Source organism: Cibotium barometz, chromosome 32 (genome assembly GCF_041138505.1).
Source record: "Cibotium barometz isolate CiBa-2024 chromosome 32, ASM4113850v1, whole genome shotgun sequence".
NCBI lineage: Eukaryota > Viridiplantae > Streptophyta > Polypodiopsida > Cyatheales > Cibotiaceae > Cibotium > Cibotium barometz.
The window spans coordinates 24,790,798-24,817,195 of record NC_141077.1 but is presented as its reverse complement, the minus strand read 5'-3'; the positions used below and the strand labels follow the sequence as shown (position 1 = coordinate 24,817,195).

Here is a 26,398-nt window from a genome sequence, read left to right as displayed (position 1 = left end):
CATGGCCCATAGCAAATTGTTATAACTTTTTGAAGTGCAGGGTGTGGTGTGTAAACACTCTTTGGGGGTGGGGGGGATCAATTAGACAAAAGTGCCCATCGACTACCCTTCCCTTTTGAAAAAAAACCGACATACAACCTGTTGGATGATCTTGTAAGGGACGAGTTGTGAACCCGGTCATGGTCACACAACACGAAATATATTGGGAGAAAGTGCACGAGACCCGCAAGAGTGATAATAGCATGCAAGTGTGGGAACATCCTCCTTGAAAAGTGTTTTTTTTTCGACCAGGTAAATTAAAGGCAATGCTTTAATCTGATATTATATATATATATTTTAAAATCAGCCTTTGAAATAAAGACAAGATCAATTTCAACCAGGAAATAAATTTGTTGTTGGCGAATGACGTGGCGTCTGTGGACGGGGCTGCCTAGGACCGTCCATGTTGTTGGGGACCGTCCAATCACAGGCTGCCACGTACACATACAACAAACACCTTGTGTAGAAAAGGAAGCTGTCTTACGTGTCGTTCTCTCTCCTTCAAGCCATGGCGATGGCTTCTTCTCATCGGCACACCTTTGGCAGCAGCTTTCAGCACAGTACTGCAAACCCTAAACTTGTAAACTCTAGAAATTTAGGGTTTATCGCTGCTCTGCAGGTAACATTTTTCTCTCATCGTTTCAATCTGATTATTTTCTTTATGTTCGTTTTTCTCTCACCAGAATGTTGCTTTTAAATCTTGCAGAAAGAGCTCCATGGATTCTGTCCGCAGCAGACAGATCGTAGACCATTTCCCTCCACATCTTGCTGTTTCAAGCCCGTGCAAATGACTATCGTTGAGGAAAGGCCTGTGGCTTCCAGAACCTCGACAAAATCATCTCCAACTAAAGTTTTGGTAAAATTCTGCGACCTATCAACAAACCTTTTACCATGAAAAGTCTATTGGAAAAAAAGTGTTAATGAACGTTAGCTATGCAATGAATCGTAAGAAATACTGTTAATTATTCAGTTAATTTTAGGTGATATTGCTCGGAAATGGTTGATCATTCGATGAATGTGGGCGAAGATGCATGATGTTTACTGTTATTACTGCAATGAAATTGCTCATTATTTAATCGAGAAATGCTGATTATTTAACGGGCAGCAGTGATTAAAAACTTGCACGCAATAGATTCGTATTGAATTTTGACAAAGAAATGTCCCAATTTTTGCCCTTACAGGCCTACGAGCTTGTGCAAGGAGCTCTGGTGAGATATTTGCTTCTTTCCTGCTTCACGCAGTGTTAAGTCGCTAACTAATCAGGGATTCCAACATATTCTCTTCATTCATGTTTGTTTGGTGTCGGACTCTATGTGAGAGATCAGGTGAGGTGGAGTGAAGTGATGGACAGGGCTACCCGGGAGCCGCCCACCGCAGTTCTTCTCCATGGAATTCTGGGATCCAGGCGCAACTGGTGTAAGTGCATTACAGTACAAAATTGTTTAATTAATCTACTCATTAGATACATAGAGGAGCTCCCCTCCTTCAAAATAAACTCAACACCACAGGCCAGTACTGCCTGTTGATGCCACCCTCAGGGCTCCATGTGTAAAGGAAAGCATACCGCTTTCGTGCATAGGCTGGGAGCTGTCCGAATGGGCCCTTGGCAGCCACAACTAGAGTAGATGAAGGCTGCGCCTTAAAATGATTTTGCAGGCAGTAGCATGGTGCTCGTCACAGAGGCCTGGGACCGGTGCTGCTACTCAGCCTTTAATGCGGAGCAGTTCATTTTTTGGGGCCCCTTTTATGACGAGCATGTAGAATGGCTCACCAGGATGTGGATTGCAAAAGCTGATACTGGCTGACTTTTGGGAGGATTTGAGGTCTTTTTGACTTTAGGGTGGTGCTACATCTCCTTTCTCTCACATTAATAGCTTTCTATGATGGAATGTTATGCATCGTGAGCGAGCATGTTCTTGTCACATCAACAATCAGATGAATGTGTCATGCTAGGCTACTAGTTAGAGTTAGGGTTTAGAAAATGCATCCACCCATGTTGTGAGCCCTAATCTATGAAGGGACAAAAGAGGCTGTGAGTATGAGGTAGAATGCCAATAACGGGAAACACCAGGCTGCCCAGTTAAGTTTTGAGCACCCTCAGGTGCAATGATTGTGCAAATTAAGGCCACCAACACAAATCTGTTACATGCACTGTGTAAACTTGAGTGGTAAGGCTTGCAAGAGTTTTTCAGTGCGTTACTTTTACTTTAGTTTGAAGAGAAGGGTAAGAGAGAAAATGCACTGACAATCTACTGGGCCCCAATAATCCATCAAGGGCCTGCACCTTTCAGTGTATTTGTTTTCTTATTGAGGTTGAAATGAGTACAATGACAAAATCACGTGTGCGCCCAACAAAGGTGTGACAAGGAAATCATGCATGAACTCAACATGCTGAATTATTAACTTGGCATCACGGGCTTCGGCCTTGAGCCTAGTGGGCATGCCCTCGCCAAAAACCATCAGCTTGCCTCTCTATGGTTGTCAACTCAAGGCAGGCCCACTGAGCAGCCTGCTTTGTGATGACATCCTCTGTGTTGCTGCTGTTAAATATGGCAACAACATGCTGACCACCTACATAGCCATAACACTTGAATAACTCGGCCAGCTTATACTCCCTAGTGGAGTCCCTCTCTTGCTTATTGTCCAGCTCCCTATTGATGGTAGGACCAATTGGAGGTGGAGGTGCTAGAGCAACCACTATCACTGTAGAAGGTGTGGGGCTAGTAGTAGCTGCCAGATGCTTGGCGTAGGACTACTTCTTGTGTGTAATAGTGTGGAGGTAATAGCATTGATTTTCTTTATGCTACTACCACCTTCTGGACACAGGTAAGAAATTGGGCTGTTGTGGCTGAGGCACGGTGGACAAGGTTGTTTGTGGTCTAGCATTGTTATGCATCGTTTCCATATTCTTTTTTTCTTTTGAGAAAGTTTTTCAGCACGGGTTATTTAGCCCGTCACTCTTAACCTCTCGGCTACATGGCAGGAGACATCATTTCCATATTCTAAGCATGCTTAACCATGTCCGCAAAAGTTTGGGGACGGAAACCACGAAAATACCATTGGAGATTATGGTCCAATCCATAAAGCAAGAGGTCTTCTTCTCCCTCTACAAGTGCAAGGCGAACTGGGTGACCACCTATGCAAAATTTGCAATTTCTGCTGCAAACCACAATACTCATCCTCAAGACTATTGAGGTAGGAAACACCTTTTGAGGTCATCCTCAAAACTTGTCCCACTGGTAATGAGGTGGATGAGAGCACTCTTACGACAAAGGAGAGATCCTACTTAGCAATACTAGTCATCACCTAGGTCCGAGGATCTGTGTATGTAACCACCTTTCCAACCACATGTAAGCTTTACTGGGTCAAATGACAAGCGGTTAGCATGACCTATGGACTGAAAAAAAATATGCCTCAAATTGATGTCACTTAGAGTGAAGGGTGGGGGGATAAGCTTAACATTATGCTTATGGAAAGCAATCTTTGCGAGAAGATGGGGGACAATTGAAGACAACGCTGATTATGTGTGAGTGTGAAGAGCGTGCAATTGTTGCTAAAGGATAACTAGGAGGTCCTGATGGTCCTGTCTATGCCTGGCCATCTTAGCTCTGTGGTGGTCCTCTTTGGCTCATCAAGCCGCCTCAGCTTCAAGTCGCTGCAGATCTCAGTTAGCCTACGCTCTAGTTCAAGCACATGCTGATGCTCGCATTCCAATTGCTCGTGTGGTTCCTGTGGATACCTGAGGCTTGTTCATTTCCACAAAATATCTCAATCATCTCTATCAGAATTGAGGTATTGACTAATGCTTCACCCTCTCTGGTGTTGGTGTCAATAGTCAGGCTGAATTTGGGGCTGAACAAGTGGCAGGACTGCTTACTGAGGAGGAATTGTGCACGGGCTGCCTTCTAAGTGATGGAGTACTGGAAGACTAACATAGGGCTGAATAGCAATGATCTGAGTAGAGGCTGATTGCAAATGCTGGCTTCTGGCTATTCCTGTGATGCACTAAATTCTTGATGTCAGATGCTTGATTAATCAGTATCTTGATTGATCTGATGTGGGGAGAAGAGGGGCCTACTTATAGCTCTATCATTTGGTTGGCTGGTCGGCTTGCCCGACCTGCTTCTGCCCTGTGCGATCACTTCTCACACTTGTCTGGCCTCTGCTCAGCCTGTCCAAACATGTCCGGCCTGTTTGTCTTGCCTAGTTGGCTGTCTAGGCTCCTCTCTACATGTCTCCTACCTAGCACAGTAAATTTCAAGCCCATTGGGCGCTGATGACGTTAGTGGGGATGTCGTAGTATCTAGTCCATACTATGCATAATGGAGTTGATAGTTATATAGTCTTGTGGGTTGACTACCATGAGTATATAACATGCACATTCCTAAAAGGTGAATTTGGGCATGTTCCTGGATTCATCTAGGTATATATAGTCTTGTGGGTTGACTACCATGAGTATATAACATGCACGTTCTTAAAAGGTGAGTTTGGGCATGTTCTTGGATTCATCTAGGTATATAAATTTCAAGCCCATGTTGGAAGATGGGTTGAAGTTGTGACTCAAATACTCTACTCACACATGCTATGGTTTGATGAATGGAATTGGTGCTTCTCCCACTCAAGAAGGACAAAGTAAAGATTTGTGTTACTTGGGATCACCCCTACTCAATACTCTCCTTCTCTCTCAACCCACAAGAATGATGAATACTCTCTCAGCGACTCCTCACAAAGTAAGCAACTTCAATGTTCTCAACTATAGTTCACAAAGCATACACAAAGATGAAATTACCCACACTCGCTTGTGCCACTCAAGAAGATGAACAAAACAGAAATTTACAAAGCCACCCAATCTTGCTTACGCTCTAGATTGAGCTTAACCACTAACCTCTATAATGTGCCACCAAAATCAGAGATTAGACTAATGATAATGATTCTCACAAAGCAATGAAGACTCCTCACAATTTGTGCCACTCAACTTTGAGAAATAGTACTCACAAAGATGACAATAACAAATTAACACCCATTCACAAAGATACCCTCTCAACAAATGATCTCCCATGGAAGGGAGCTCTGATACTACATTAAAATACCATTCAATATGGAGAACAACATAAAGTAAATGGATTAATGCTAACCTTGCATAAACACAAGTGAAACAAGCATAAATAAGGCTTGACACAATTATTCCACAAAGTAAGCTTAAAGCTCTGTTATCACTGAGATCTCTTAGACATAGAAGGGTTGTACATTCCTTTGAAGGGAGAGAGTTAGGGTTTCATGTGGGAGACATACACAGAGAAGAAGGGAGAGAGAGAGAGAGAGAGAGAGAGAGAGATGTGGGGATAAGTCAACTCACAGTATGAGTGTGTGACTCCCCTATCACACATGTATATTTGCTCTAGTACACATAGTGCACTTAGTATATTAAAAGTACTAAGTGTACTATGTACTATAAAACTTATGGGCTAGTACACACTATAAGGGTGGGCATAATGCCTTTACCCCAACAACCTCCCACTTAAAGGCAAAGTGCCCTTAAATGAAGGAAAAGAAAAATCAGAATGTACATGATAATATACAAGGCCATATCAAGGCTGAAACTGGCCTCATCCAATGCCCATCAAGTGTCTGCAATGAGCAAACCGCTCCGGAGGCAAACTCTTTGTCAACAGATCAGCCGGGTTGTCATCCGTATGAATCTTAACAAGCTGAATTTGCTTGTTCTCTATCACCTCTCTGATGAAGTGATACTTCACATCCACATGCTTCGTCTTTGCATGAAAGACAGGGTTCTTTGCCAACTGGATGGCACTCTGACTGTCACAATGCAACAATGGAATATCCCCTGTATAACCCAAATCAACCACTAACCGAGATAGCCATAATGCCTCCTTGCAAGCCTCTGTGGCTGCAATATACTCGGCCTCTGTAGTAGATAAGGCAGTGCACTTTTGCATCCTGGATATCCATGACACAGCACCTCCTGTGAATGTAAACACATAACCGGTAGTAGACTTCCGGTTATATGGATGACCGGCATAATTTGAATCCGTGTAACCATGCACTGATGCATCCTGTTTGCCAAAGCATATGCACATATCCTGTGTGCCCTTCAGGTATCTCATGACACCTTTCACTGCTTCCCAATGCTTCTTGCCAGGGTTGGCCATGTATCTAGAAACCACTCCCACTGCAAATGCAATGTCCGGCCTGGTAGCAACCATGGCATACATGAGATTGCCACAAGCTGAAGCATACGGAATCTTGGCCATATCAGCCCTGTCACTATCCGACTGTGGGCTGTCCATAGCACTGAGTTTCACATATGGAGGCAAAGGAGTACTAGTCTTCTTCCCCCCGTCCATATTGAACCTCTGTAAAACTTTGCCAATGTATTCCTTCTGAGACAAATACAACACATGCTGATTTCTATCCCGAAGTATCCGTATACCCAAAATGTGATTTGCATCACCCAAATCCTTCATATCAAAGGTCTGATGCAGCCTCTTCTTCAAGGCATCCATCTCTTTACGAGATTTCCCGGCAATCAACATATCATGAACATACAAGATGAGGATCAATAGACTGCCATCCAAAGCTTTCTCGGTGTATAAGCAGTGATCTATGTCTACTCCTGAAATCCTTGGATTTCATGAATGTATCAAATTTATGATACCATTCCCTTGGTGCCTGTTTGAGCCCATAAAGACTCTTTTTCAGCTTGCATACAAGCTTCTCCTTTCCATTCACTGCATAACCCTCTGGCTGTTGCATATATATCTCCTCATGGAGATCACCGTGAAGAAAAGCAGTCTTCACATCCATCTGAATCAAATCAAGATCATCATGAGCAACCAAAGCTAATACAGCTCTAAGTGTGGTCATTTTGACCACTGGAGAGAAGATCTCATCAAAGTCCACACCATATTCCTGCTTGAAGCCCTTAGCCACTAACCTGGCTTTGTATCTTGGCTTTGCATCAGGTGCAACTTTGAGCCTGTAAACCCATTTGCATGGCAAAACCTTCTTGCCTGTAGGCAAATGCACCAACTTCCATGTTCCATTTTTGTGCAGAGAATCCATCTCTGACTTCATAGCACGCTCCCAAAGATCCTTGTCTGCCCTCTGTAAAGCCTCCTTATAACATGAGGGCTCCCCACAGTCAGTGAGCATCAAGTAGTCAACCCCTGGAACAAACCTTTCAGGGGGTCTGGAGGGTCTTGTGGACCTCTGTACCCAATGACAATGACCATCATATGCAGGTTGCTGTCCAGCCTGCATATCACCTATTGGTGGCTCCTGTTCCATACCATAAGGTTGAAAGATCATGCCCGGTATCTCCTCTAACTGTGGGATATCCATAGGGATATCTTCTGCCATCTCTATGGCTGATTTACAGCCCTTGGTTGTTGTCCATGATGTCCATCATCATCAAAGATGACTCTGCCAGGCTCCTGTTGCCTTGCAGGCTCCTTATACATGCATGTTTCATAAAAAATGACATCATTGCTGCGTATAATCTTTCTATTCACTGGATCCCAAAGTCTATATCCCATTTCACCTCTGTCACCATATCCTAGGAATATGCATTTGTGAGACTTAGGATCAAGTTTGGTGCGTATTTCCCTGCATATGTGCACGTACGCAACGCAACCAAACACTCTCAAGTGCTTGTAGGACGGAGGCTTCCCTGTCCATACTTCCTCTGGCACTTTCCCACCAAGCCTCATGTTAGGTGACCTGTTTATAAGATGAACGGCTGTCATAACAGCTTCAGCCCAAAAACCATGAGGTAACGCAGCATGTGACAACATAGAACGGACCTTCTCCTGAATGGTCCTGTTCATCCTCTCTGCTGTCCCGTTTTGTGGAGGATCATAAGGAGCAGTGAGCTCCCTCTTGATGCCTTTAGCATCACAAAAGTCCTGAAACTGTTTGGACATATACTCTCCACCATTGTCGGAACGCAAAGCCATCAATGTTTTGCCAGTTTGATTCTCAACATGAGCAACAAACTTCTCAAACACTGAGAATGTATCACTCTTCAATCGAAGAGGATAAACCCACACCTTGTGTGTGGCATCATCAATAAAAGACACAAAATATTTTGCCCCTCCCAAAGAAAGCTTAGGCATCTCACATACATCTGTATGCACAAGCTCTAACTGAGCATCTTTCTGTCCAAGAGCTTTCTTGTGGGGGCATTGGAGTTGCCTGCCATATATACAATGCTCACAAAACTGAAAACTTGAGAACTTTAGAGAAGGCAAGTAACCAAAACGAGACAATTTCTCCATTCCTTTGACACTCATGTGTCCCAACCGGCTATGCCACATAGAGATTTCCGGCAGCTCGGTTGCATTTACATTAGCATGGTGACAAACATTAGCATGCATCAAGTAAAGAGTGTCCACCTTAGAGCCTCTGGCAACAACCAGTGAGCCCTTACTAATCTTCCACTTTCCACGACCAAATGTGGTAACATAATCAGCATCATCAAGTTGTCCAGTAGAAAGCAGGTTCTTCTTGATCTCAGGCACATGTCTGACATCATGGAGCATAAGCTGTGAGCCATCTGAAAACACAAGCCTCACATCACCTCTGCCAAGAATCTGGCATGCATGGTTGTCACCCAAATAAACTACTCCTTCATTGCCAGCAGTATACCTGACAAACAAGTCTCTGCAACCTGTGACATGAAAGGAGGCACCTGAATCAATGATCCACGAGTGCATACCATGACCATCTCTTGCAAGGAGTGAATGGGCATCAGGTGAAGACGTGAATAGGACTTCATCCTCACTGGCACCTGCATGTGACACATTGACTTCTTCAATCTTGACTCCACTTTTGCCCTTTGGCTTTGCATCTTTGGCTTCATCTTTGTCTTTGTCTTTTCCTTTGCCCTTTTCCTTTTGATCATTCTTCCATTTGTAGCATTACTTTTTAAAATGTCCCTTTTTGCCACAATAATGACATTCCAAGTCCTTTTTGGAGCGGGACTTGCTCCTTCCCCGTTCTTGGCTTTTACCCCTTTGCTGGGATCTCCCACGTGCATTCATTGCATTGGACTTTCCAACAGAGTTGTTCTTCCTGTTCATCTCCTCTTGAAGGAGAGCACCCTCCACATCTGCATATGACAGCATAGCATTTGAATTGCTAGTGGCTGTCCTGAATGTGTCCCAACTCTCTGGCAAAGTGCATAAGAGAAAGGTGGCTTTGAACTCATCGTCCATTGTCAACTTTTGATTGATGACCTGGCTGACAACACCATTAAACTCATTTAGATGGGCTGTCACATAGACGCCCCTTCCTTCATTTGATGACCTATGAGTTTCTTCAACCAATACACTTTGCTTGAGGCACTTTGCTGGGCATACAAGTCGTGCAATCTTTGCCACATTCCCCAAGCTGTCTTCTCTTCACGTATGCTGAAAAGTAAAGTGTCTGACACAGACAACATGATAGTGGATCTTGCTAGCTCATCCATATCTTCCCATTCTTCAGCAGTAAGAGAAGCGGGCATTACACCCCTTTCTTTGATGGGCTTGTGCTACTTCTTCTGGAGCAACACATTATAGCACTGGGTTTGCCAAATGTCATAATTATGTGAGCCTTCAAGCTTCTTGATGTGAAGCAATGAAGAGCTCTCACCTGTGGTTGCCATAGCAATATGCAACCTTTGTCAATGCCTGACTCCCTGCAAGATGTGCAAACACTGCACCAAAAGCACACAAAGTGCTCACAGTTGTTCTCCCAAAGTTTATCTCCCACTGCGGAAGCACGAATGCAACTCTCCTCCCACTGAATGTGATAAAATCACCAAAATCTGGTTGCTGCAGATTTATGACAGCACCTTAGATGTGCTCTGTTCCCCTTCCAAAATACTGTACAGTAGTACTAAGTGCTCACCAATGATGTACCAAATCTGTACCGGCAAGTACAGCAGTTGAAAATGAACCTTTTCCTCACTCAAATCAATGTACAGCCATGCCAAAACTTGTACAAAGTTGTACCAAATCTTTACCAGCAAGTACAGCAGCAATAAATGCTCTCCTAGCTGTCCAAATGAGTGAAAATCAGACCTTGGCAGTCCCTACCACTGCATACAACAGTCCCGGACAGAAATTGGGCAAAAGCCCCTTGATTGCAAGTGGATTACTGAGGGTTCAAGGCATAAAAGTCTTCCCTACTGCTTTGCCAAGCTCAACAAGCACAAAATCTTGAAAAGCCCCTTGATTCAAGATCAATTTCTGATCATGAATGGTACATTAATGCACACGAAGGCATCCAGAGTCTTCACAATGCTTCCCCCTGGCCACATATACATCCAATAAAAGCCCCTTGATTTACTGGCACATTGAGTGCTTGACAAGCATCAACACATTGCCCAAAGCATCAAATGCCAGTGCCTGCATGCAAATCAGCCCGATTGGCACAAAAGCCCTTTGATTTGCACTTCAATTTCTTGCAATTTTGGCCCGAATGTGAGATTGCTCACATCATACAGCATGTATGAATGCCCAATGGCACAATTACATCAAAAAGCCCCAAATGTTGACATCCAATTTTCTGCAATTTTGGCCCGAATGTGACCAATGTCACCCAATGTTGCCAATTTTGCTCAAAATTTGAGCCATTTGGACGTGTACGTGCTCAATTGATGATAATGGACATGCAAATCCCAAAAAATTGAAGCAAATACCTCAGACAAGTTTTGATTTCTGTTGCAGAAAGGGGGGTGTCGAATTTGCTGCTGCTGTGCGGGTGCGGATGCAGGTGGGCGGTACCTCGCGACTTTACTCTCTGTTACCTTGTGGCGCAGAGAACCAGGTTGACATGATGAAGCCACTGGATGGCTGCGAGGTGCGCAGCTGGATGCGTGTGGTTGTAGCGATGGCCACTAGGCGCTGAGCGGTTGTAGCGCTGGTCACTAGGCGGAGGCGGCGGCTGGTGCTGGCGTCTGTGGTGGAAACAGGCCGCGCCGCTCAAAAGTGCGGACTCTGTGCACTTGTGCTGCCCAGGCTAGCGGGCAGAGAGTGGTGGGCAGCGGCAGTATCGCCGAAACGGGCTGAGCCTCTGCACTCATGCCACCCAGATTGGCGGGCGGAACGTGGGAGGATTGGCGACTGGTTGTGAACGGGGTCTGGATGGCGGTGGCTCTGATATCGCTGTTGGTCACACTTGTAAGCGCACACACGCGCACGATTTCCAGCTCATGCGCTTTCAAGCGCTTCACACTTTGCGCACAATTTCCTCTCTGCACGCTTCACAGCTCTGCCGGCTTGTGTGACAATTTGTAAGCCGTAAAACCCTTCGCTTCACCCACAGCTGTACGACAGCAAGTTCTCCCTCTCACTGTCTTGCAGCGCACGTGCTCCTTGCTGAGCACCAGAAAGCTCCAAGCAATCTCCTCTACTCGTGCCAAGCTCAAGGCTCCATAGCCGAGCTTCTTCTTCGCGATGAAGGTGACTCCGCACACCCGCACTGTCACCAATTGGCCGACCATTTGGTCCATTCCTAGTTTTTGCGTCTCGTTCACTTGAGGCCAGGCCGGTGTCTCATGTGAAGAGGCCAGTATTTTGCTGACATGGACGGGAGCCAGACTGGTGCCACCCGTGTGTTAGCAGGATGGTGTCGTATGGACGGGAGCCAGATCAGTGCCACCCGTGTATGACCTGGACTGTGTTTGATCCATGGGACTGTCACGCCATGGAAGAGCCAGTATTCGTGCCGTGTTTTACGTATGGGACTGTCACACCATAGGGAAACTCGTGCCTGGAACTGTGTCTTACCTATGGGACTGTCACTCCATAGGAAGACCAGGTTTTTATGTTTTATGTCGTGCCAGTTTTGTGCCGACAGATATTTTGTACATGTTCCATGAACGGGAGATATGTCCATGTTACTATTTGCACATGCACACATGATTTGCATGCTTGAAACTGTTTTCGCATGACATGTATTTGTGTGTTTGCCTGCCTGACGTGTTACTTACTGAGCGGGGACGCCTGCCAGTGAGTCGTGAAGTCTGCCCTGTATTCTGACAAGTTTCAGTGCATGTGAACAGGTGGTAAGTATATGGTACATGTTGTTTTAATGTTATTTTATTCTAACCCCTTTATTTTATAAGGTTAGGGGTTCACACTTATTTAAAAGTGGGCACCCCCTTTTGGGCACCCACTTTGGGGCCAAGGTGGGGAGCCTCACTTTTAAGTGAGTGTGGGGGTGGGCATGGTCTCCTACCCCCACTAATCCCCCACATGCAAACGTGGGTATGACCAAGGTTAACTCCACTTTCAATTTTATTAAAAAAAGGGCCCCCTTCAAGCGTAGAGGGCATCGCATCTTCTTGGCGTTGATTTTTCATCACCCGGCGATCAACCTTTTTGCGTGGGGAACTGTCGACCATCTCCTCGCATGCTGCCTCTTCCATACAGGCTGCGCATGCTTCTATACGGCTGCTTTCACTTCCTCTACAGGCTGGCTGCAACCACCCCTGCAGGCGGCTGCCTTCTCTTTCCACCTCTACAGGCGACTCCTCCAACGGGCTGTACCCTCGGCTGCCGGCTGCGCTTGCCCCTCTACAGGCTGGCTGCAACTACCCCCCACAGGCGGCAGCATACTTGAAGACTGGCGCTGCTTTTCTCCTCTGCACTCAGACGTGGGTTCCACCTCCACAAGGACTGTTGTGGCTGCTGTCACAGGCGGCTACTGACAGGCTGCCATTTTCTCTACCTTCAGGACATTGTCCACCACCAGTAAGTTGTGCTCATTCTCTCACAGCAGGCGGCTGTGGCCCTTCGTGGTGGTGCTTGTCTTGATGCTACTACTTGAGGCAACTCTTTCTTCGACAAGGGTGGCTTCATAGTCTACACAAACACCACAAGTTTTGGTTTTCTATCAACCATCTACAAGTAAGTGATTTTCAGATTTGAGTAAAGTATTATATGTTTAAATCTGATAAGGGATTCATCCCTCTACGGCCAACACCCGTTCGGTGCCGGGTTGTCCAAGCTGTATTGGCGAACCTCGGTCCAAAGGTGCTGAGATCGGGAGAGCCAGGCGTTAGTACGAGAGCGCCTGTTTGTGCGTGGTCTCGGAACACCAGTGAGGCGCTCTCCGCGGAGTCCAGTGAAAGCACAGGACCGTAGAGATTGGGCCACACTAGTGGTCGTTCTGCTTCGAGTTTTCTTCATTGAAATCCGAGCCTACTTGTTTGGTACTGTTTTCATATGTACATGGACATTATCTGGTTCTCAGAACCCATGGAGCATTGTATTCATTAAAATACTCCCAATAAATATATCATATATTGAGGGGGGGGTCGGCCCGTTCCGGCCCCAGTGCTGGTGTCCATCTTCCATTTCTGTTCATTTAAATTCAAGTTGTTTTAAAGTTGTCCATTTCAAATTTGTGGTTTAAAAGTTGTGCTATTAAGCGTGTGGGTGTCCAACGGAGTCCTTCCCACTTGACGGGATCGGTTTCATTGGTATCAGAGCACGGTTGTTTCCCTCTTCCTAGTGGGGAAACGAACCTGTGTACTGGACATCCCGCTTCTAGCAAACTTTGAACACAATGGACAGCCAAGGCAACCCTTTGGAAGTACCAAATTCAAGGGGTCCATCTAGTGCTTCTCGTGGGTCTGATGCCCTGCGAGGTAGGCACAAGCCCCTTGAAAGGGTTCTTGATAGTGAATCCAAGGGTCAACTGTCTCCAGGGAAGACAGTTATGCTTGAACAAGAGCCTGAAGCTATGAGGGCTGAAATGGAACATATGAGAAAACTTTTGTAGGCTCAGGAGCAAGAGTTAAAGTTTTTGCATGAAGATCCACATCTGCAAAGTGCTATTGAAGCCAGGAAGGCTGATGCTATGGTTGATGTAACTTTTGAATCAATGGCTCGTGAAGTGGGCAAGAAATCAAGGGAGTTGGCACTTGCCTATCTCCTTCGCAAAGGTGATATCAAAGAGGGGGATGACGGAGAGCTGAAATTCAGAAATCCACCTCGTTTGAAGCATGGAGATCCCGCATCCCAGAGGCTGAAATCTTTTATGCAAAAGGAAGAGGTGACTGTCACCTCTCGACATGCATCCTCTCCCCAAGGCACTAAGCCTGACAGATATATGTATGCCAGTGCTCATGGAGGGCATCAAAGTCACATGCATGCAAGATATGTATCTCATGGTGACAGGTCTGTTTCCAGAAAAATTTTGCCTTCTGAGTTGTCTCATGGAGAGACTATGCCATATGCAGGTAAGTCACATGCATCTGAGCTTCGAGTTCGTGGAGCACATGCCACCGTGCCCCATGAAGCTTCTTTGACGGCCCATGGAGCCCATGCAGACAGGGCTACCCCGTTGGATAAGGGGAAAAGAAAAAGAGAGGACCATGAGCCTCATGCCAAGAAGCTCAAGGAATTCAAAGCAGGTGATAAATCTGTCAAATTTGATGTCTTTCATGGTGAACATGATGCTTCTAAGGTGTTAGCGTTTGTGGCACAGTTCGACATTGCTTTTAGCGATGAAGACTTTACAGAAAAGTCAAAGGTGCGCCATGCTAGCATGTTTCTGAAAGGCACTGCTGCCCATTGGTGGATCACCGAAAAGATCACCAAGGATCCCATCTCTACTTGGAAGGAATTCAAAGACAGATTTTATGCTCAGTTCTTGCCACCCAATGCAGAGCAAACTCTCACTCAAAAGTGGGATAGGCTGGAACAAAAAGATAATGAGAGTGTGCAACAGTATGTCAACAAATTTTGGAAAGTGTTGCTGGAAGTGACTCCCTTTATGCTAATCACAGAGGATGAAAGAAAGAGGAAGTTTCGTTCTGGATTGCAACCTGCTTATAGATCGGGTATTGAATTGCACCCAAAACATACGTTGCAACAACTCACAGCTTCTGCCCTTGCTACAGAGCAATTGGTGCTCAAGATCAAGCAGGATCAAGGAGGTTCCAAGGGAAAGGACAAGGCTGCCCCAAATCAGCAAAAGGGCGGACAGCCATCTAAAAAGAACTTCCGGGACCCTTACAAGGGTGGTAAAGCTGAAAATTACACATCTAAAGAACAGGGCCCAAGAAAGAACAAATTTGGATTAACTCCGGAGCAAAGAGAGCAATATGCTAAGGATGGAAAATGCTTTTCTTGTGGTAGCAAAGACCACATGTTCCGGCAATGCCCAGATCGCAAACCAAAGCACGAGGACAAGCACACCAAACCAAATGTTCATGCCGTTCCTGATGTGCAAGGTAATACAGGTCATGATGCAAAAGAGCGTATGGTTTGCAAGGCTTGGGGGCAAATCAAGGATCAGCCCGCACTATTCATGTTTGATGACTGTGCAACTGACAATTTCATCTCTATGCAAATGGCAGCTGCATTGGGTATCGAGGTTGAAAACATGGGACCTCAGATTGAAGCCGAAGCTGCATTTATTGGTAAAGAGGTGCAGGTTACCCCTTTGATTGGGAAGTTGCGTATCCATATACAGGGCTATCTTGATAATGAGCATTTTCTAGTTGCTCCTCTGAATGGATGTGATGTATTGTTGGGCAAGCCGTGGCACCATAGGCTTGAGCCCCGTAAAGACTACAAGTCTAATATGATTTCTTTTATGCATAAAGGCCGCATGCACTTTATTGATGCTGGCAAAGAAGGGGATTCTATCCCAGTTGTATCACACATCCAAATTAATAAAGCAATGAAAAAGAGTCTTTCAGCGTACTTGGTTTTTGTGCGTGATAGTCTTGTGCCAAATCAACAAAATGTGGATGCTATGTCTAATGATAGACTGAATTTTCTTAATGCATTCAACGATTGTTTTGCTGACTCATTGCCAGGTGAATTACCTCCCCAAAGGCCCGAAGATCACCGTATAGATCTTGTGCCAGGTAGTTCTCCTCCTAACAAACCCGCATACCGAGTGAGTGCCGCACAACAAGAAGAAATTATGAAGCAGGTAAACGAGCTTTTAGAGAAAGGTTTGGTTCAGCCCAGTTCCTCACCTTACTGCTCTCCTGTGCTTCTTGTTCAAAAGAAGGACGGATCATTCCGTATGTGTGTGGACTATAGAGCTTTGAACAAGCTTACCATCAAGAACGGATTTCCTATTCCACGTATTGATGATATCCTGGATAAGCTTGATGGTTCAGCTTGCTTTAGCAGACTTGATTTGAAGAGTGGTTATCACCAGATACGTGTGGTGCCACAAGATGTCCATAAGACTGCATTCAGGACAGCCTTCGGATTATATGAATTCTTGGTAATGCCTTTTGGTCTCACCAATGCTCCTGCTACTTTTAATCGTATGATGGATAGGATATTCCGATCCCATCGCAAGTTTACAGAAGTCTTCTTTGATGATATCTTGGTTTTCTCCAAGAATGAACAGGAACACAGAACTCATTTGGTCACAGTGTTCGAAGAGTTGCGGAAGCATAAACTTTTCGTCAATGCCAAGAAAAGTGAGTTCTTCCTTTCAGAGATTCATTATCTGGGACATATTGTATCCAAGGATGGAGTTACAATGGATCCTGCAAAGATAGAGACTATTCGGAATTGGCCCGAATTGCAAAACGTACATCAAGTACGTAGTTTTCTGGGATTATGTTCGTATTACAGGCGTTTCATAAGGCATTTTGCTATGATTGCCACTCCTCTACATGATCTCACAAAGAAGAAAACTGTTTTCAAATGGACTTCAAAGGAACAGGATGCTTTCTTGCAGCTCAAGCATGCGATCATATGTGGACCAGTATTGATTGTTCCTGACTTGCACAAGTCATTCGTGGTTGAATGTGATGCTTGTGGTGATTGCATAGGAGCTGTCCTAAATCAAGAAGGGCATGCAGTTGCATACGAGAGCCGTCGTTTGCATGATGCTGAGCTTCATATGGATATCTATGAGAAAGAGCTCTTGGCTGTAATTCACGCCTTAAAGATTTGGAAACATTACCTTCTTGGGGCTGAATTTGTAGTCAAGACAGATCATCAAAGCTTGAGATACTTTCTATCTCAAACTAAGCTTTCAGAGAAGCAGATGAGAATGGCAAACTTTCTTTCCATGTTTCATTTTCAGATTGTGCATACTCGAGGAAAGAAAAATGTCGTGGCCGATGCACTATCTAGGAGGCCTTATATTGCTGCAGTCTCAGTGGCCTCTCATGGAGATCTATCTGCTATGAGAGATTTGTATCATTTGGATGCTGATTTTTGCCATATTTGGACTGATTTGATGGCTGGTCATTCACATGCCTCTTATGTTATCAATGAGGGTTATCTAATGAAGGATAATTGCCTATGTGTGGTGAAGGATTTCCGTCCAAAGGTTATGGACGAATGTCACGCTCCACCATATGCTGGTCATAGAGGTATTATGCCTACTACTCGCATGATTCAGAGGTATTTCTTTTGGCCAAGCATGCGTAAAGACATTGAGGCTTATGTGCGTGCATGTATCACTTGCCAAAAGGTGAAATTTGACAGGCAAAAGCCTCCAGGTTTGCTTCAGCCATTGCCTATTCCCTCGCAACCTTGGGAAAGTATCACGATGGATTTTATTATGGATTTGCCTAGATCCCAGCATGGGAATGATGCTATTTGGACTATTGTGGACAGGTTTAGCAAGCAAGCTCACTTCTTGCCCGTCAAGAAAACCATTAAAGCTGATCATATGGTAAAGCTTTTTCTTGCTAATATTTTCAAGCATCATGGTATGCCTAAATCCATTGTTGGGGATAGAGATCCCAGGACTACAAGCCTATTTTGGAGGGCTTTATTTGATAATATGGGTACTAAGCTTGAGTTTTCATCAGCTTATCATCCCCAAACGGATGGCCAAAGTGAAGCTGCAAATTCAGCAGTGTTGGATTTGTTGAAATGTTATGTAGCAGATCAAAGGAGTGCATGGGAGAAGTATCTTCCACTTGTTGAGTTTGCCTACAACAATACGATCCATGCTTCCACAGGAAAGGCTCCGTTTGAGATTATTTATGGGGGCAGAGTGGTCTTGCCACCCATCCTTCGTACAAAGGATGAGATATTTGCAGCTGATGAATTTGTTCGTGACTTGGATGTTGCCTTTGGTCAGGTGCGGACAGCCATTGCAAGATCTCAGGATAAGCATAAAATGGCTGCTGACAAGCATAGAAGGGACATGGAAGTCAAAGAAGGTGATTGGGTATTGCTGAAATTTGAGAAGGCTAGGCTTCGGAAGAGGCCAGGACGAGAAGGATCATATCCTAAGCTTTCTCCTCGCTATTATGGACCCTTCAAGGTGATTCACAAAATCAATGAAGTGTCCTACAGGCTTGCTCTACCTAGTCATTGGAAGATTCACAATGCTTTTCATGTGAGTCTATTTCGGAAATATGTGGGGCCAGATCCTGATGAGCCTGTCACAGAAGATCCGCCAGAGATTGAAGAGCTTGAGGAGATCCTCCAGCCAGAACAGATTGTTTTACACAAGGAGAGAAAGCTACCTGCAGGAAAGCTTTCCAGGAGATACCTTGTGAAGTTTAAGAATTATTTGCCTATTGATGCCAAATGGGTAAATGAGGATTATTTTGCAGATTATCCGCAATTGTTGCAGGCATATCTTGAGGCTTTTAAGTTGAGGTCAACTCTTTAGAAGCCCGGGGGGATGTCACCAATTGGCCGACCATTTGGTCCATTCCTAGTTTTTGCGTCTCGTTCACTTGAGGCCAGGCCGGTGTCTCATGTGAAGAGGCCAGTATTTTGCTGACATGGACGGGAGCCAGACTGGTGCCACCCGTGTGTTAGCAGGATGGTGTCGTATGGACGGGAGCCAGATCAGTGCCACCCGTGTATGACCTGGACTGTGTTCGATCCATGGGACTGTCACGCCATGGAAGAGCCAGTATTCGTGCCGTGTTTTACTTATGGGACTGTCACACCATAGGGAAACTCGTGCCTGGAACTGTGTCTTACCTATGGGACTGTCACTCCATAGGAAGACCAGGTTTTTATGTTTTATGTCGTGCCAGTTTTGTGCCGACAGATATTTTGTACATGTTCCATGAACGGGAGATATGTCCATGTTACTATTTGCACATGCACACATGATTTGCATGCTTGAAACTGTTTTCGCATGACATGTATTTGTGTGTTTGCCTGCCTGACGTGTTACTTACTGAGCGGGGACGCCTGCCAGTGAGTCGTGAAGTCTGCCCTGTATTCTGACAAGTTTCAGTGCATGTGAACAGGTGGTAAGTATATGGTACATGTTGTTTTAATGTTATTTTATTCTAACCCCTTTATTTTATAAGGTTAGGGGTTCACACTTATTTAAAAGTGGGCACCCCCTTTTGGGCACCCACTTTGGGGCCAAGGTGGGGAGCCTCACTTTTAAGTGAGTGTGGGGGTGGGCATGGTCACCTACCCCCACTAATCCCCCACATGCAAACGTGGGTATGACCAAGGTTAACTCCACTTTCAATTTTATTAAAAAAAGGGCCCCCTTCAAGCGTAGAGGGCATCGCATCTTCTTGGCGTTGATTTTTCATCACCCGGCGATCAACCTTTTTGCGTGGGGAACTGTCGACCATCTCCTCGCATGCTGCCTCTTCCATACAGGCTGCGCATGCTTCTATACGGCTGCTTTCACTTCCTCTACAGGCTGGCTGCAACCACCCCTGCAGGCGGCTGCCTTCTCTTTCCACCTCTACAGGCGACTCCTCCAACGGGCTGTACCCTCGGCTGCCGGCTGCGCTTGCCCCTCTACAGGCTGGCTGCAACTACCCCCCACAGGCGGCAGCATACTTGAAGACTGGCGCTGCTTTTCTCCTCTGCACTCAGACGTGGCACAAGGACTGTTGTGGCTGCTCTCACAGGCGGCTACTGACAGGCTGCCATTTTCTCTACCTTCAGGACATTGTCCACCACCAGTAAGTTGTGCTCATTCTCTCACAGCAGGTGGCTGTGGCCCTTCGTGGTGGTGCTTGTCTTGATGCTACTACTTGAGGCAACTCTTTCTTCGACAAGGGTGGCTTCATAGTCTACACAAACACCACAAGTTTTGGTTTTCTATCAACCATCTACAAGTAAGTGATTTTCAGATTTGAGTAAAGTATTATATGTTTAAATCTGATAAGGGATTCATCCCTCTACGGCCAACACCCGTTCGGTGCTGGGTTGTCCAAGCTGTATTGGCGAACCTCGGTCCAAAGGTGCTGAGATCGGGAGAGCCAGGCGTTAGTACGAGAGCGCCTGTTTGTGCGTGGTCTCGGAACACCAGTGAGGCGCTCTCCGCGGAGTCCAGTGAAAGCACAGGACCGTAGAGATTGGGCCACACTAGTGGTCGTTCTGCTTCGAGTTTTCTTCATTGAAATCCGAGCCTACTTGTTTGGTACTGTTTTCATATGTACATGGACATTATCTGGTTCTCAGAACCCATGGAGCATTGTATTCATTAAAATACTCCCAATAAATATATCATATATTGAGGGGGGGGTCGGCCCGTTCCGGCCCCAGTGCTGGTGTCCATCTTCCATTTCTGTTCATTTAAATTCAAGTTGTTTTAAAGTTGTCCATTTCAAATTTGTGGTTTAAAAGTTGTGCTATTAAGCGTGTGGGTGTCCAACGGAGTCCTTCCCACTTGACGGGATCGGTTTCACGCACACACACGGACACAACCGTGGCTTTGATACCAGTTGAAGGGAGAGAGTTAGGGTTTCATGTGGGAGACATACACAGAGAAGAAGGGAGGAGAGAGAGAGAGAGAGACATGTGGGGATAAGTCAACTCACAGTATGAGTGTGTGACTCCCCTATCACACATGTATATTTGCTCTAGTACACATAGTGCACTTAGTACATTAAAAGTACTAAGTGTACTATGTACTATAAAACTTATGGGCTAGTACACACTATAAGGGTGGGCATAATGCCTTTACCCCAACACCCTTTATAGAAACACATGAGCAATTCAAGTTCCTCCCATGAATCTCTCCAGCTCCCACTATTCTATCCACCTCTCTCAATTAAGGGTAAGTGGCCTAAACATGGGGGGGTGTAAGTCCGGCGAGGCGTGCCGTGATAGATTCAACCACGTGTCCAAGAGATAAAGATATATAGAGAGAGGGGGGAGAGAAGGGAATAAGGTTCTTGCACACTACAACACACTAGAGCGGGGAACATCCCTTGTCCCCTTTCAGGAATTTATTCACGAACAATCCATGGGAACGTTGGCCAGGATCAATACGATCAATGAATACAAAACAAACAGATATGCCGATGTAGGATATCCAAGTCGATGTCGATGTCGATGTCGAGGCCCAAGATCTCTGATGCCGAGCACACCATGGGATGACCCACAAGTATCTCTCACCAGGTTAGTACTAGATCCAAAATCCAAAATTCAAGCCCAAGCCCAAGCAAGGGCGGCGACGGTGAGTAGATGAAGATGAGGATCTTCTTGCTCTCCGCAGGCTTGATGCCCAAAACAAGAGGGCTCTAGCTTCTTTTATACTTAGGGAGGGCCTTGCTTTTTGCTAAAAGCAATACTTTATGCTTTGCTTTTCCCTTTTTGCTTTAATATTTTAGTAATAGTAAAATATTGCTCATCTTTTGCCAAAGTTCTTGATTTATTGCCTTTCTAGCTTCAGGGCCTTACTTTTTGGCCCTGGAGTTGCTTTTTGAAAAAGAGGCTTTTAGCTTTTTGATCCGGCTCAGTCTCCTCTTTCCAATGGTGTCCAACTGAGTTTGACTTTTTCCTTTTTCCTACTTTTTGACCAAAACTAGTGCTTTTTTTCTTGAGCCTAACTTCAAGATCCCTGTTCCCAAGCTTTCATCCATTTGTCCATGTCATAGTCACCAGAAACGAGAAACGAGAACGGAAAAGTTGAGGAATGGAAACGGGGAAATGAGTTTTTAGGGGTGGAAACGGCCGTTTTTTGTGGCAATATCACTTAGGAATCAAGACATGGCCATGGAAACAGATGGGATCCTGAAATGGCCATTTCTTGTGACTATGGTCCATGTGTTCGGGTAAGAATTCCATCATGTGAAAAGAGCTAGGAGGGCCAAATAGTTCCAGGGGGGCCACCTAAGAAGATTGGCTAGCTAAACCCACCAAACTAGGCACTAAAGATAACCTTATTTCTTCTACCAAGATCAATACCCTGAGATATTAGTACCACATAGATAATATGCCCCAACACATAGATACACACCTATATATGGAACAGTCATCAAAGGCGCACTGTGAGGAGCTCATCCACCAATTGAAGGCCAGTTGTGGACAGAAGATCGTTGTATCCACATGATTCTTTAGCAATATGTTTTGGTGTTCATCTTGTTGCAATTCACTCCGTCGTCATATTTTAACATTGTTCGTACAACATATGCAAGGTACGGATTGAGATGCAAAAGCTACTGTGATGTGACTGCTCAGCATGTTGAGTACCCCTGCTACGGCGATAGGGCAAGTGTATGGACGATATTAGTCGATGGTGATGACTTTTTTTTTGAGGGAGAGGTGTGCATAAGCCACCTGGGAGAGAGAGGAATAGAGTGTGTAAGGTGGTGGCCATTGGGCCACCTCACCCTTGGCCACACCTCTCCCATAAGTGAGTGTGGAGAGGTGCCCACACCTCAAATAACGAGGCGCCACTTTAAAAGATCCTGGGCAGCCGGATTTATTAAAAATGTCAAACTCACCTATAAAGTATCCGCCCACATGTTAATAAAATGTGTACTTGCAAAGCCAAGGTATAATATGTAACTCTTGCAAAATAAATGAAGCGTTGAGAGTCACCACCTGCTCACAGTCCACAAACTAAGTTAATATACAATTCACACACACTGTAAGACATCCCCAACCCGTAAACTAGACATATAGATCTTGTAGGCAGTAAAACCATTTCATGCGCAAACATTGTCTAGCATGCAAATATGCCATGCAACATACAAAATGTATTGGACAATCTCCCTTTCATTTAGCTTGTATCTAGTTGATCCCGAGCATAGGCAAAGCATCTTCTTCATTACAAATCATGCAAATGGGATTCATTAAACTAACTAGCATCATGTCCTTTTTAGTCACAAAATTTGTCCCCAAGCCAACCAGAATACCATACTACGGATTGGGGTGCGGACCACGTCTCCAGACCTACCAGATGTAGCCTCCTGGCCCATGGCATAGACTCAAGTCCCCTGCCTTTAGGTGCCAGTCCACATGACTCTTGGGGTAGACATAAGTCCCTTGCCAACTAGGTGTCATGCCTACACTATGGAGCTCGTCCATAGGTCGCAGATGCCCAAATGATGACAGTCGGAGTTTTTGCTTCAGTGTATCAGAGGAGATATTACTTGGAGTTTGTTCCACTAGGAGGTGGTGGTCGTGCTGATCAATACTGATGGATACAAATTCGGTGCGATTCTTCTAGAGAGTAGTGTTCTTGTTTTTTCTTTCTTCCTTCAGGGCGCATTGGAATTGGTGCAAGAAGTTCTTGTGATCCATATGAATCAATGCATTAGTGGCTGAAGTGTAGATATCGAGTTTTGCCAGGCGATTATGTGTTCTTTTCGTGGGCTACTAGAGGATACTCAACAGCCTGTAATGTTTCTTTATGAACAGTTGGAGAACTGGAAAGTGTTGGATCATGTGAAAGTTGGTCATCTACAGGTTTCTTTGCAAGTCTTTGCGTTGACGCAGCAAGGACGGAATGTAAGCCTTCGTAGTAGGGCGCAAAGTGATCTCGTAGTGTCCGGGATCTTGGGTACCTTGGATAAACTTTGTTTGGATCTTCTCTTTTTATGAAAGGGCCCTTTATATGGGCGTTGTGCAGCTGAGTACAGCTGCAATGCGAGGAGAATGGACACGCCTCATCCTATGGTACGTGTGGACAGCTTGCAGGATAGTGGGGCGTAGTAGGTGCTTCAAGTCGGGCAGTAGGAATAGGTGTATGCCTGTGGGCTGCATTGGGACAGGCGCAGGTTGTAGCAGCGGCAAAATCAAGGCACATCCTATCTCCATTTGTAGCACCTCACGCATCCCACAAACAAAGAGATCCCATTAAAGAGAGGTGACCACGATGAGCTCATCAAAATCCACGGATAAATTTGATTTTATATGGTTGAACCATAGTCCAATCTCATGCATCTATTTTAGAATATTTTGGACAAAATTAGGAGCTAGTCTATTTCTAGCTTGTTGATCTCCTATAAGGGGCATTGTACACTTTCTTTTGATAAATATAGAGTTATTTTCTTCTTCTTCTCGTGTATCATGCAGTTCTTTCAAGATGTAGACATTCAAGCTTCTTGGTGTGTAGTTTAGGAGTAGGGTATTTTCCTTTTTCTTTTTCAACAATTTATCCAACATACTGGTGCATAAATACATGCACAAGGAATTCATCAATCCATCTGCATTTCTCAGTGCTAGGCATCGACAGAGCATTTCTCTTTTAGAGCGTGGGTTGGCCAAGGAGATCTTCAGCAGTGTTGGCCTGTGAATTGATGTCTATGTTCTCAGCCATCTCTTGTACTTGAATTCCAGTTGTAACATTCCATTCTTTTTCAATAGTTTAGGACACTTGTGTGTGTTGTGTTTATTGATTCCAATGCACTCTCCTCTCAAACCCTAGCGCATAGACATGAGTGTTCTACAGATCGGTCCAAGGCTTCCTATTGCAATAGATTTGAGCAATATGAAGAGGACCACAGATGAATCCAAGGATTGCTATTGATTAGATTTCAGCAATTGGAAGAGGACAACAAAAGGTTTTCTTGCTTTGTTATTAATCATGCTATTGGAGCTTAGCAAGCAGTTTAGTTCTTAGCAAATCTAGCAAGATTGTTTGTAAATATGTTGGATTTATTCAGCTTAGCAATATAAGCAGATTAGGTTGAGAGAAATGGAAGGTTTGTTTCAATGTATTGGCTTGTAAGGATTCTGTTTCTTTTTCAGCAACTTTTGCAAAAAGACTTGCACAAGAGTTTCCCACTTGGCAGGTACATTTCAAATTGTTTCTATACTTTTCAGAATAGTTTGGTTAGTGAAAGGTCATCCAGGAGGACTAGCTTTTTGCTGCTTTCCGATTTACTTGAAAGGCTTAGGTAGTAAAGCATGACAATTTGTGGGTTACATGGGCAGTTTCTCCTAGTTGACTTGCGGTGCCATGGTGATTCTGCAACTATTCAGAAGCATGGTCCGCATACAGTTGCATCTGCTGCACAAGATGTTCTGAGGCTTGTAAGATTTCCAAGGAATCTCATTTTTTAACTTGGTTTGGTTTTGTGCCCCCTTTTTAGACGAGATTCTTTAGAAACCCTTTGTCATTTAAAAAATTATTATTTTTATTTAAAAAAATGCCTGTGTAGATTGGACAACTGAAGCTGACACCACGAGTCTTAATAGGTCACAGTTTTGGAGGAAAAGGCAGGTGTTATGTTCTCAGCAATAAGCTTGCCTTCATGAATAGTTATAGTTTTTATGCCACCTGCTAACAGGGTTGTTTGAGGATTTTTTTTCTAGTTGAAGAAAAATAATATATTCCCTTTTTTTTAATGAATGTTTTTGAGTAAACAGTTGCATTGAGTATTGTTGATCAAGCTGCAAAACCTTTGGCACGCCCGGTTCAGGTAACGGCTGACACTGATTGATGCGAACTAGGAAAAGCTATGCTGATAGTCCCTTTCCCTTAAGCTGGTGTTGGTGCCCCTAAAGAGTATTTACACCAGCATTCCTTTGAATGCAGGTATGGGTGCTGGATGCTACACCTGGAACAGTTCGAGCAGGGGGCAATGGAGAGGATCATCCTGCTGAACTTATAGAGGCTCTGACAGAAATGCCCAAGCAGGTGTAACAAGTGAAAAAAGTCTCGCACGCATTTAAGATGGTTTGCATGGAGAAAAGGCTTTAGATTTATTTGATAAGGTGATACATATCAGTGTTCCATTGGCAGGTCTCGTCAAGAAGGTTTGTAATAAACACCTTATCAAAAAAGGGCTTCTCGGATGGTGTTGCACAGGTGGATAACTTGCCTATTGATGTGATTTTTTGGAATGAGCTTGCTTTTTTGAAGCTTAATTATGTATGACGCTACCTTTGGCAGTGGATGACTACAAATTTGAGACCTGTGGAAAGTGCAACTTCTCCAGCGTTTTCATGGAACTTTGATTTACAAGGCATTTCAGACATGTACCAGTCGTATGAGACTACTAACCTATGGTCTGTACTTATCCATGCATATTTATCTTTCATGCAAGGACAAATAACATAGATATGCCCATAATTCTTATACATATTTCTTATGCATATATTGATTATGTCTATTAGAATAGATAAAATTACTTAAAATGTACTCATTTGTATTGGGAGGTAGATATTGCACGAGT

General features: G+C 44.7%; 1 protein-coding gene across 1 annotated transcript in view; it reads left to right on the top strand.

Annotated features, from left to right (window-relative positions):
• The first annotated feature begins 507 nt into the window (after window positions 1-507).
• LOC147620002 (alpha/beta-Hydrolases superfamily protein) overlaps window positions 508-26,398 on the top strand; it is a 46,432-nt gene continuing 20,541 nt past the window's right edge. Inside the window, exons 1-11 of the mRNA XM_086772125.1 lie at window positions 508-658; window positions 746-895; window positions 1,221-1,247; window positions 1,365-1,455; window positions 24,969-25,012; window positions 25,155-25,253; window positions 25,382-25,439; window positions 25,590-25,642; window positions 25,759-25,860; window positions 25,966-26,031; window positions 26,116-26,231. Of these exons, the coding sequence (XP_086628251.1) occupies window positions 548-658; window positions 746-895; window positions 1,221-1,247; window positions 1,365-1,455; window positions 24,969-25,012; window positions 25,155-25,253; window positions 25,382-25,439; window positions 25,590-25,642; window positions 25,759-25,860; window positions 25,966-26,031; window positions 26,116-26,231 (917 nt within the window). The 5' untranslated portion in view covers window positions 508-547. The remainder of the gene's footprint in view (window positions 659-745; window positions 896-1,220; window positions 1,248-1,364; window positions 1,456-24,968; window positions 25,013-25,154; window positions 25,254-25,381; window positions 25,440-25,589; window positions 25,643-25,758; window positions 25,861-25,965; window positions 26,032-26,115; window positions 26,232-26,398) is intronic.